This window comes from Danio aesculapii, chromosome 18 (genome assembly GCF_903798145.1).
Source record: "Danio aesculapii chromosome 18, fDanAes4.1, whole genome shotgun sequence".
NCBI lineage: Eukaryota > Metazoa > Chordata > Actinopteri > Cypriniformes > Danionidae > Danio > Danio aesculapii.
Window position 1 is genome coordinate 28509006 of NC_079452.1, and position 12922 is coordinate 28521927.

The following is a 12922-nucleotide window of genomic DNA, read 5'->3' on the forward strand; positions in this document are numbered from 1 at the left end:
GTGAGCGAAGTTCTGTGGGCGCAAATGCCTTGTTGATGCCAGAGGTCAGAGGAGAATGGCTAGACTGGTTCCAGCTGATAGAAAGGCAACAGTAACTCAAATAAGCACTCGTTACAACCAAGGTTTGCAGAAGAGCATCTCTGAACACACAACACGTCCAACCTTGAGGCAGATGGGCTACAGCAGCAGAAGACCACACCGGGTGCCACTCCTGTCAGCTAAGAACAGGAAACTGAGGCTACAATTCACACAGGCTCACCAAAACTGGACAATAGAAGATTGGAGAAACGTTGCCTGGTCTGATGAGTCTCCATTTTCGCTGCGACATTCACATGGTAGGGTCAGAATTCGGCGTCAATAACATGAAAGCATGGATCCATTCTGCCTTGTATAAAAGGTTCAGGCTGGTGTTGGTGGTGTTATGGGATGGGGGATATTTTCTTTTCACACTTTGGACCCATTAGTACCAATTGAGCACCGTGTCAACGCCACAGCCTACCTGAGTATTGTTGCTGACCATGTCCATCCCTTTATGACCACAGTGTACCCATCTTCTGATGGCTACTTCCAGCAGGATAACGCACATGTCATAAAGCGCGAATCATCTCAGACTGGTTTCTTGAACATGACAATGAGTTCACTGTACTCAAATGGCCTCCGAAGTCACCTGATCTCAATCCAACAGAGCACCTTTGGCATGTGGTGGAACGAGAGATTCGCATCATAGATGTGCAGCTGACAAATCTGCAGCGACTGTGTGATGCTATCATGTCAATATGGACCAAAATCTCTGAGGAATATTTTCAGGACCTTGTTGAATCAATGCCACGAAGGATTGAGGCAGTTCTCAAGACAAAAGGGTGTCCAACCCGGTACTAGTAAGGTGTACCTAATAAAGTGGCCAGTGAGTGCAGATAAAAAAAAAAACAACAACTTCATATCTCAATGATACAAACTGATTAAATAAATAAATACTAATGACAAATCTTTACATAAGAAACATTGGGTTATTTTATATAACCCTGAAATTAATGTTCTTTGAAATAATAAACGCTTGACTTGAACAAGTAAAGGCGCACAGCTGATCAAAATGTTTAATTAATTAAAACTAATTATGATTCATTACAAATATTTCCCATTGAGTTAAGTTTGTGGTCCCCAGGAACAGCAAGAACTAATAAAACATATATGTTTTCAGCGATGTGCCACTGATACACATCTCTTAGCATCTCAAAAAAATTAAGTTTTAGGTTATCAAGTTTTAGGGTATCAGGACCCTTTAGCACACAAAGTGCCCCAAAAAAGTGGTCAAACTAAAAGGCTGTGATTGTAAAAGACATACCATACATCTCATCCTCCAGGCCATGAACAAAAGCCCCACAGGCTCCAGAGTCGATGAGGTTTACGCCTGAAGTGTCGACCTTTTCTTTGGGAGCGTCATCGGCCCACCGGCGTCCAGATGAAAATTCTCCAGAAGCATACAGTTCTTTGGCTCGCTCATGAGCAGTGCGTTTCCTCTGAGATTTAATGAGAACAGTATTTTGAAGTATTTCTTACATGCGTGTTTTGTGCAACTTTGTCCTTGAGTATGTTTACGTGGACACCAATACTCCGACTTTAATATGATTAAGACAATACTTTAATTAAGAGTCTACCATGCAAACAGCAATTTTTGATTACCTTAATCTGACTGTCATAATTGAACTAAACAGAAATGGAATAAAGACGTGGAGAATTGCTATTTTACTGTCATTATTGAAGTGCAGTACAGACATGGAAACACCCCAATCAAACTATTAGTCAAGTAGGACTTTTCGCTTCATTTTGCAACTCATGTATACACCTGAATTAGATTATTGTCTTATTCAGATTAAGGCAAATAATTAGATTACTGATGTCCATGTAAACAGAGTCAGTGTTTGCTGTGGGTAATTACCCTGAGATCGGACATCAGCTTCTTGTCCAGAGTTTGCTCCAGAAAGTGAGGGCTGACTTGGTGCATCGAACCCTGAGAGAAAGCAGCATGAAAAAGTCAGCGATGAGCTAGTAATTAAAAAACTCTTAGAGTTCCCAAATGTAAATTGTCCTGATTTTCCCTGACTTTCAATGACTACAAATCTTTATTTCCATAACCCAGGTTATCTGCAGGTTTCACAAAGTCAAATTTAAGATTTTTAAAAACATTAGGTATGCAGTATAAATAGTGTAAGTAGTGCGTTCACACTGAAAACTCGTTCACACTTTCAGTAGTGCGTTCACACTAGGGGTGGGCGATATGACCTAAAATTAATATCACGATATTTTTCATCTTTTGAACGGTGACGGTATAATATCATGGTATTACTTTAAATAGCAAAATAATTTACATCTCAAGGAAGAACGGACAAAAGAAAGTCTCACTTCCATCACTCTTTAAGTTTTGGTTTCAGTTTGTCATTTTAAATGCTCCGTCCCGTTATGAGCTGATCTTCATTTTTCTCTGTTTGTGGAATAAAGTGGCACCAATTTATGAGCAGACAGAGCAGGATTCTCGCGATGACCACCGGCACAATTCCGCTCTTTGTTATGAGCCGTAGTTTCAGTGTGAACTTAGTAAAGACGAGTTTCTTTGGCGATGATGTCTACAGTATTAGATTTTACATTTAGCGGACATTTGCGCTGAACACGCAGTGAATGCAACGCAACAAGATTCGGGCACCTTCTCCGAAAACCCTCGATTGATCTCAGCTGGCGGATCAACATTTACCTCATGTTATGATCGCTGTCATCTGCGCCATTATTATTATTATAACTTTAAGTGAGGTTTGCAAACCTGTGCATATTTCACTCTTCAGCCGTTTGCATTTCCTGTGGTAACAAAAGCTCCCTGTCATCTGACAGCGGGAAGCGTTGAGTGATTGACAGCTAATATGAACCAATACTGCGGCAGCGTAGAGCGATTCAGCAAGTTTATAGAGAAAATCAAATGCTCCCAAATATATTATGAGGGCGCATAGATTAAATTTCGGGCGCACATGCGCCCAAAATGGTTGCAATTTCGAGCCCTGTAGTATAAGGACATGTATTCAGACCACAACTGAACGTTTGAAGAAAACTTGAATGCCTTATTATTTAGAATGAGCTATTATTGATGTAAATGCAGCCGTTCAAGGCACATAATTGATTTATTACGGTATTGACGGTATTAGAAAATCCATGTCGTGGCGCAATGTCACACCGGTGATGAATATGACACCGGTGTACCGCCCACCCCTAGTTCACACTGAAAACTCGTTCACACTTTCAGTAGTGCGTTCACACTGAAAGTATAGATGCACTTTAAATACCCAGATGATGCACATATTCAACCATTTAAATGAAGTGTGGAATGTTGGACACTGCACACACTCAACGGCTGCTGCTTTGCTCACGTAGTGGAAGGGGTGGAGCGTTCAGGCACTGATGTTGGATTACTTTATTTATTTTGGATTGTGAAAGCAAAATTCTTCTACGACAGAGATTATTCCGCCTCCTGATGGCGAATGCGGTTATACTCATGGTAGGTATTATTTGGAAGTTTGAGCATTTATTTCACTAAACTAGCAACCGTCAAATGCCATCAGGGAAACGTTTTGAATTTCCACTTAGTAAAAAAATTTAAAAATCAGTGTTTCATTTGGGACGACACCACATACATATACTATGCTGTTGAGCGTGTAAGTGCATAAGTATATTGTGCTTAAGTGTATAGTTTATAGTGTGCGTTTGGGATGCAGCACTAGTTAGGACCATTTTGAATTGAATTTCAGACTTGAACAGGGCTAAACACTAAGCGTGGAAATGATTTTTACTTTCTCCATTACAAAAAAAATAAAATGAACTAATTTAGTTATTTCCTAGCCACATATTTTAAATAATGTCTCAAAACAAGTAAACTGTACTTGTACATATACACTTTTGTTCTTATTTTAGTGGGGTTTTCACATGGTTTTGGACAGGACAGCCAGGAATTAAACTCAGTTTTACAAACACAGTATTTAAATTTCATTTGTATGCCACTTTGGATAAAGGCGTCTGCTAAGAAAGTGATAAAGTGTTAAGGTAATTATGTGTCTGTGTGTATGGTGTGAACTGTATCTCAATGGGATATATATATATATATATATATGGCCTGTCAAAAAAAAACAAATTAAAATCACACATTTTTTTTTTTGCAATTAATCATGATTAATCACGAAACGCCCTATTTATTACAGAAATAAAACACAGGCATGTATATGCCATTTGAATTTCAAAACAATCAATGCCAATAACAAAGAAAAAAAATGATTTCCATGTTGGATTCAAAGTGGACTACAAAAAAAACATCCAAAATAAAGGCATTCCAAAATTATGGAAAATTATTATTCAATTCACCTTTATTTGTACAGTACAGCGCTTTTACAATGTAGATTGTGTCAAAGCAGCTTCTTATAGAAGATCATAGTAAACTGAAACAGTGTAGTTCAATATTACAATAATAAAGTATTGAATACAAACAATTTTATAATAATAAAATATATTAAATACTTAAATTTTTTTTGCGTTAAATATTTCAAATTAATCATGTACATTAACGAGCTAATTTTGACAGCCCTAATATATATATATATATATATATATATATATATATATATATATATATATATATATATACACACATATATACACACATATATATAAATGATTTGTTATGAAATTTATGCAGATATAGATAATATAATATTATATTTTTTATATAAATGTAGCACAGCATTTAAAAAATACATTTCCATAAATGGGAAGACAGGTTTAAAAACGACAAACAAAAATCCCAGATATTCTATGACTTGGACAGCAAAAATATAAAATTGCCTGACATTCATTCAATGTCTAGAACAGACTAGAATAGAAACTTCATGACCTGTGGGAACCCTGAAGATATTAAGATAATAGTTATATTTACACTGACCAGCAGTTTTGCAGCTTGCACTCTGACCACCCACGAGCCGTCGCTGACCATGTGACAGATCTTCCCAAAGGAGTCGTCCACCAGCCGAATCTCCTCATTGGAAGATGGGATGGGAACAATACTGTTAATGCACAAAGACATGTCAGTGTTCGAATCCAGCCTTCATTCTTGAGTTTCTTTGATCCAAATCATCAAACAATGCATTACAATGAGCGCACTCGGCATCACATATGATGTGCATAAATGAGCACACCCCTCACAGATCTGTTTTTTTTTAATTATTACTTTCTATAGGAGCTTTACAATATATATTTGTGCAAATACATCAGATTAATCAGTAACCAAAGACAGAACTGGAACTAATCTAACAAAATAACCTAAGATCTCAGTGCAAAAACTACTACACCCAAGTTAATATGTTGGGGAAAAATATTAAACTTCAATAAACAGAAAAAATCTAAAGAAAAATAAATAATATAATATTTAGTTGACAACTTGCAGTTTGCAATTTGTTTTGCAAAAACTTGTTTGAATTTAAATTCCTAAAGATGTCCAGTGATCAAACTCTTACTTTAATAAATACAACGATTTAATAAAACTGTTTAAATGCACCAAACATTATTGGCTATATTGACTGGGAAATGAATAAAAATATTAATTTCCAAAAGTGGGTGTACTAGCTGAGCACTGTACTCTTGAAGACTGAACAGACTTATTGCATTGTATTTTTGTGAAGTAGAAGTTTGAGACTTGAAAACTTCACTAGTACACACTACTACAGAGTACTACGGAGTACGCCACCAGATTTGATCAGGCTACAAAGATTATTGCTATTCGTGACTTCATCTGTAAGCCACTTTAGATAAAAGCATCTGCTAAATGAGTAAACGAAAAAAAGTGACTGTGTTAAGATGTTTTTGTCTGCTTGTATAGCAAGTAAACTGTACTTTACTGGAATGTAAAATATATACATTTGTTATGAATTGAAATCATTTGTTAGGTCATTTCTGTGATTATTTAGATATTTTTATTTAGATATATTTTCTCTCCCTATTCTTTTTAATAAATAAAAAACTAACTAAATAAGAGTGCATGCTTAACTGTCATTCACTTCTTAATTCATTCATTCGTTCATCCGTTCTATTTAACTAAGGAAAACTTGGCTAAGAAAGGCAGAAACAGATAACAACAGCTTACATAAATGCAAACAATAAAAACAAACACATACCAAACAATACCAAAAAAAGGTAAAGCTAAATCATAACTAAACATTTTCAAAGGAGAATAAATGTTCCAAAATGTTTTGTAAACTATTCCAAGTTGACAGCATTATGTCCATAAATGCAGAATGTATAATTAATTGCTTAAATAAAGCACATCAGGCAGTTATACACATTATAAAAACATTCTAGCAATATTTCCCACCTCTCGGGATAAAGCTGGCTCAGGACCCAAACCATCTGCACTGCTGCCGAACGAACCTGCTCATAATCATCACTCAAGAGCTTACAGGCCTGATCATAAGACAAGACATTCATAAATTAGAGATTAGACATGAGTTCTGTAACCCTATGAATAGAGGAATTAAAAATAAAAACATGCATTACTGGGGTCAGGAGGAATGCATAAAAACTGATGCAAAAAAGCTAAACAAAACATTTATAATATTATATTGTGTTTAACTACATTCATTATATCATTCTTGAAAATAAGTATAGTAGTTTCCACAAATATTGAAGCATCACAACTGATAATTAATCAGCCAATCAGTATATTAGAATGATTACTGAAAGGCTATTCGATGCTGAAGACTGGAGTAATGGAGCTAACATAGACACCAAAATATTGGAACAGTGGTGTAATATGTGTGTGTATTTTGTCTTGACCTGGGTGTAAATAGTCTGCTGAATTTTCATCCCTCTTTCATGTAGCTGCAGCTGATGAGAGAAAGAAATCCGCTCATTTAAAGTCATAAATAACAGTGACCTGCAGTTTTAACACAGAATTATTCTCCAGAGGTGAAGTACCATGGCTTTGATGGCGGCGGTGCGAACACGAGGGTCCTGATCCTGAAAATAGTCGCTGATCACACTCAGCACATCCCGTACGGCAGATGTTTGTGCTCCGGCTGCCGCATCAGTCTCTTTACTGAGAGGCTTATCAACTGTACCTAGACAGCCCAGCAGCTGGAGACACTTATTTCTCACACCAAAATAAGTGCTCGACAGATGCTGAGGAACAAGACGACATGAAAACTGAATGTAAGAAACATATTTCTGAAAACTTTTAGCCTGATTTAACATTGTACGTATAGTCACCTTGCACGCTACATCTATGAGCCTCTGAATGACAGCGATCTTGTCAGGGAGTTGAGTACCGATGATCAGCAGAGTGTCCAGAAGCTGCGCCAGAACCTGATGAGACTCTGAAACGGCACAATATATGAGGAAAAACTCAATTTCCACACATGACTGATGCTAACTAAACTATGCTTACTTATTGTACAAGCTTACATTATATTCAGCATTCAAATGTAAGATATATGAATGAGACAAACATTAATAAGATGTTCTATTTTGGTTTCAACAACATGTATGTATATATTTTTCCTGCATCTTTAAATTAAATATGAAATGATTTTACACTTACTTTCAGAGTTCAGCGTGTTTATAGCATCATCCACTATGCAGTCTGAAGCAAAGCCTTGTGTTTTTGATAATAAACCAAGCAGAGATGCGATCTTCAGCCTGACCGAGTTATCAGACTCCTGTAGACCACATTATCAAAAATAAAATAAAAAAACTGTTATAGAAAATAATGCATAATAATATTTAATCATTTACATATAAAAACAAACGGGCAAATATCTCACGTTTAACGTTGTGGGTGATAAATATTTCAAGTGTTTGTTTACATACATACATTATTCACGCACAATCACTGTTGGGTTACATATTTACAAATTATATAAAATTACTTAAAAGATTACTTGTCAATTATGCATTACTATTTAATTCTTATGTACCCGTCTATAATACTGTTCATAAATAAAAAAAAAATAAACAGATGGGCTAATAATTCAGAGGAGCAAATAATTTCTAACTTCAACTGTGTGTATATGTATATATATATATATATATATATATATATATATATATATGTGTGTGTGTGTGTGTGTGTGTGTGTGTGTGTGTGTGTGTGTGTGTATATATATATATATATATATATAAATATGTGTGTATATATATATAATTATGGAAAATATACTAACAATTTTTTTTTACATTTGTCAATCTTTAAAAAACTATGAATTAAATATATGGTAATGGAATGTATAAGATATAAGGTAATTTCTTTTGTAAATGTCATACTTTGTTATGTACAATGATTAACTTTCTTTTTTTTAGGTATTATAACATTTAATAAATCTAAAACATGCAGTTTGACTCAAATTCAAAGATCTGGGTTTTCTTTCTACTGCCTACGCACTGAAATGTATAGGAATCTTAAGCAGCATTGAGTGAAGTAATTAAATACAGTATTTATTAATGTAATTTAAATACAAATTTAATGATGTAACTAGTAATACATGGCTCAGTGGGTAGCGCTGTCGCCTCACAGCAAGAAGGTCGCTGGTTTGAGCCCCAGGTGTGTCAGTTAGCTTTTCTGTGTGGAGTTTGCATGTTCTCCTCGTGTTGGTGTGGGTTTCCTCTGGGTGCTCCGGTTTCCCCCACAGTACAAACACATGTGCTTTAGGTGAATTGAGTAAGCTAAACTGTCCGTAGTGAATGTCTGCATCTCCTGGTCCTCCAGGTTGGGGGTTGAGCGTTGGGCTAACAGCCCATCTCATAAAAATTAAATGCTACAAAACACCAATATGGTGTGGCTAAATATCAACTTCGATATAAATGGCCCTGGGAGTAAGTAAGTATGCACTGAAATGTATAGAAATCTTAAGCAGCATTGAGTGATGTAATTAAATACAGTAATTATAAAAGTAATTCAAAACTTTTTACAGCTACAACACGCACTGAATGAAATATAATAATTAAAAAAAGCATAACAGGGTCAGATATGGGTTGGCAAATAGACAAGATATTTTTCAAAAACCTGGAATCCAATAAGGCTTTTTATTAGTGATGCTGACTTGTAACTCTTTGTGTGCTGGATTGCTTTGGCATGCGCTGAGTTCTGGAACCTACACACTTCTCTATAATGCATTTCATTTATTTAATCTATTTGTTCTTAAGCTTTATTGAAGATATTGTGTCCGACATTGTCTGTATTGTGAAATGGCCTTTGTACTTTTCCATTCTAGTTAATGTTACTGTTTATTTTCTTATGCTAAAACCAATATAAAATACAGTTAAAGTCAGAATTATTAGCCCCCCCCTGTACAATTTTCCCCAATTTCTCTTTAACGGACAGATTTATTCTAAACATATTTTATATTTCTAAACAAAATAGTTTTTAATACCTTATTACTAAAAACTCATTTATTTTATCTTTGTCATGATGACAGTACATAATAGTTGACTAATACATAATAGGAAACTAGTATTCAGCTTAAAGTGACATTTAAAGGCTTTACTAGGTTAATTGGGCAAGTTCGGGTAATTAGGCAAGTCATTGCATAACAGTGGTTTGTTTTGTAGACAGTCGAAAACAAATATTGCTTAAGGGGGCTAATAATATTGACCTTAATATGGTTTTAAAAAAATATGAAAAACTGCTTTTATTCTAGCTAAAATAAAACACAACAAGACTTTCTCCAGAAGAAAAAATATTATAGGAAATACTGTGAAAAATTCCTAAATCTGTTAAACATCATTTGGGAAATATTTGGAAAATAAATAAATAATAAATTCACAGGAGTGCTAAAAATTTTGACATATATATATTTTGACTTATATGTATATATTAAAAAATGTAAAGAAATAAATATAGCATAACAGGGTCACTTTAATATTAATATTGAGGAATTTGTATGAGTGTTTATGATTATGATACCTTATAATAGTGCTCGAGCAGTATGCGCACCACTCCCTCCACGCTCTCGGCCTCCACAGGTTTGCGTGCAAAGCTCAGTAGGTACTGCAGGGCGTCTGTGGGGTTGGTGGCTTTACACAGGTCAATGTGAAGAGCCGCAGATTTACTGGGTTTGGTCAGCCGAAGCTTCTTTGAAGGAACCTCCTCGAGAGTCACCTGCTGCAAAACAGATCATCAAAGGATTTTAATTAGCAAAAGGGAATAATGAGTAATCTTAGGGGAACACAATGCATCAATATCTGCTCTAAATGTAAATTTGATCAATAATAGCGTTACTTCAGAGTTTGAAAGTACAATTCATTTTATCTACATTTCATTAGCGCTTTTACAATGTAGATTGTGTCAAAGCAGCTTAACATAGAAGTTCTAGTGAATTCGTAAAGTTTAGTTCAGTTCAGTGTGGTTTAATTTTCACTGCTGAAAGTCCAAACACTGAAGAGCAAATCCATCGATGCGCAGCTCTACATGTCCCAAACCAAGCAGGCCAGTGGCGAGGAACAAACTTCACCAATTGACGAAAGTGAAGGGGGAAAAAAACCTTGAGAGAAACCAGGCTCAGTTGGGCACGACCATTTCTCCTCTGGCCAAACTTCCTGTTCCTAATACACTATTGTGCTGATGTACATTGCATCAAATTTAGGTAACAAATGAATTACTAAATAACTTAAGGCCTTCAATGACTCTGCTTCCAAACACTACAATATAAAAATACATAAATAAATAAAAAAATAAAGATGTCGCTGTTCCATATTGTTTTTGGGTCTAACTGTTAAAGAAAACTTACAGGAAATCTATAATCAAAATACATTTACATGTAAAACAAAAGTACATTAGAAATAAGTCTTATATTAATAAAAATTAAAGAGAGGCTGTGATTTAAACAATCTTAATTAAAACCTGTTTCTAGTTCAAATATCCAAAAATTCTTAAATCAAGAAGTATTTTCTACACAAGCAAAAAATATTGTCTTGTTTTAAGAAATAAGGAGTCAAAAATAAGTCAGCTTTACCCTAAAACAAGCAAAGCGTATTAATAACAAGCGTATTTTGCTTGTTTTAAGGAAAAACTCACTTCATTTTGACTCACTATTTCTTAAAATATTTTTTTTTCTTAAAAACACAATATGATTTGCTTGTCTAGACAAAGTTTAGATAGTTGAACTAGAAATAAACCAACAAACTAAGAAAACATTTTTTTGCAATGTTTTGCTTCCCATGTTAAACATAAACATTTATCATTTCTTTAAAAATATATATAATTTCTCAAAAAACAGGACAAATTAATCAACTGCACATTTATTTAAAGATGTTTTGATATGCCAATTGTAGAACAAAATATTAAGAAAATTTGTTTGGAAGCACAAGCAACATAATTTAATGTATATATATATATATATATATATATATATATATATATATATATATATATATATATATATATATATATATATATAACGTCTGCACTGACTTGGCCTTAAATTGTCTTTCAAATTGTCTTTAAATTGATCTCCAGAATCCTTAAATAAACATTAGTAAAGTAGTCAATTCTGTGACATTCTCAATATGCCATAATATAAACAAGTACGAAAAAATTTTAGGCATTATAGTCCTGGTATTTCAAGTACTGTGTCAAAACCGCAAAAAACAAACATTTATGTGAGCTATTTAATACTTTAAGCCAAGGTTCACCAAACTTGCTCCTGGAGGGCCGGTGCCCTACAGATTTTTGCTCCAACTCTAATCAAACACACCTGAACAAGCTAATCAAGGTCTTATTAGGTATACTTGAAACATCCAGGCAGGTGTGTTAAGGCAAGTTGGAGCTACACTCTGCAGGGACACCGGCCCTCCAGGACCAAGATTGGTGACCCCTGCTTTAAGCCATAAAGAACAGATTCTGGAAATGACAAGTCATTCATTCATTCTTCCTTCGACTTAACCCCATTATCCTTGAGGGGTGGCCACAGTGGAATGAACCGCCAACTTATCCAGCATATGTTTTACACAGCGGATGCCCTTCCAGCTGCAACCCAGTACTGGGAAGAGAAGTCATTAAAAGAAAATTAAAGTGACAAGCAAAATGTACCATTAAGAGTGAACTTAGAATAAAATAAACACAAATGTATCTGCTTTTCCACAAATTTTGCTTCCATTATCACCAGACTAAAACACACTTTAAACAAAACCATATAACATTAATGGATTTAATAGTTAACAACACAAATAATAACGGTTACATCAACAATCCCACTCAAGCTAGCTAAATGCTAGCTGTTTCACATTCATTCCCAATACACTGTAATTATATTAACGTCACCAGAAAAATATAATATGACATTATAACATCAGACTATGTCATGTTTATATGTTCACCTGAGAAACTTTAGAGAATTCCTCATAAACTCGTTTCTTCAGATGAGCTGCCATCGCTGTGTTTATGCTTCAACACGGCTGCGCTCCAACTCTTCTTCACGCATGCGCTGTTTGTCGGCGTCAGAGTACAGCGACACCACATGGACGGAGAAGTTCAGAAACCACACTAGCACAGTTTTTAAAGCTTTTAAAGGCGCCATATTATCAAAATCTGGACATACCTAGGCTAGACGAATAATAAGACTTGAGTACATGGAAATAGCATACCGTAAACTTCAAACATCATTGTTTCCTCATTTTCACGTAAATCACGTGAGTGTAAAATCCCAGTCAAAAATCAGGCCAATAGGAACAAAACTGAATTTGCACACGAGATCATTAATATGCACGCACAGGGCTGTGTTTGATTGGCCACAACGTTTCTTAGTAATATCAGAAATTTAAATATTGTTTTGAGAAGTATAATGGATAAAATAATATTTAACAGGCTATAATTCAGTCATGGGTGAGCAGCATTTATTGATTCATTCAT

General features: G+C 34.8%; 1 protein-coding gene across 2 annotated transcripts in view; it reads right to left on the minus strand.

Annotated features, from left to right (window-relative positions):
* The window catches only part of ints4 (integrator complex subunit 4), a 35655-nt gene extending 23173 nt beyond the window's left edge, over positions 1-12482 (minus strand). The window contains exons 1-10 of one of the 2 annotated variants that reach the window (XM_056478197.1): positions 12391-12482; positions 9980-10174; positions 7619-7736; positions 7288-7394; positions 6997-7200; positions 6856-6906; positions 6395-6483; positions 4970-5090; positions 1937-2008; positions 1343-1517 (exon numbers count right to left, since the gene is read on the minus strand). In XM_056478197.1, coding sequence (XP_056334172.1) covers positions 1343-1517; positions 1937-2008; positions 4970-5090; positions 6395-6483; positions 6856-6906; positions 6997-7200; positions 7288-7394; positions 7619-7736; positions 9980-10174; positions 12391-12444 — 1186 coding nt within the window. In that variant the 5' untranslated portion in view covers positions 12445-12482. Of the gene's footprint in view, positions 1-1342; positions 1518-1936; positions 2009-4969; positions 5091-6394; positions 6484-6855; positions 6907-6996; positions 7201-7287; positions 7395-7618; positions 7737-9979; positions 10178-12390 lie in introns of both variants that reach the window. The other variant, XM_056478196.1, reaches the window with a different exon arrangement.
* Positions 12483-12922: the final 440 nt, after the last annotated feature.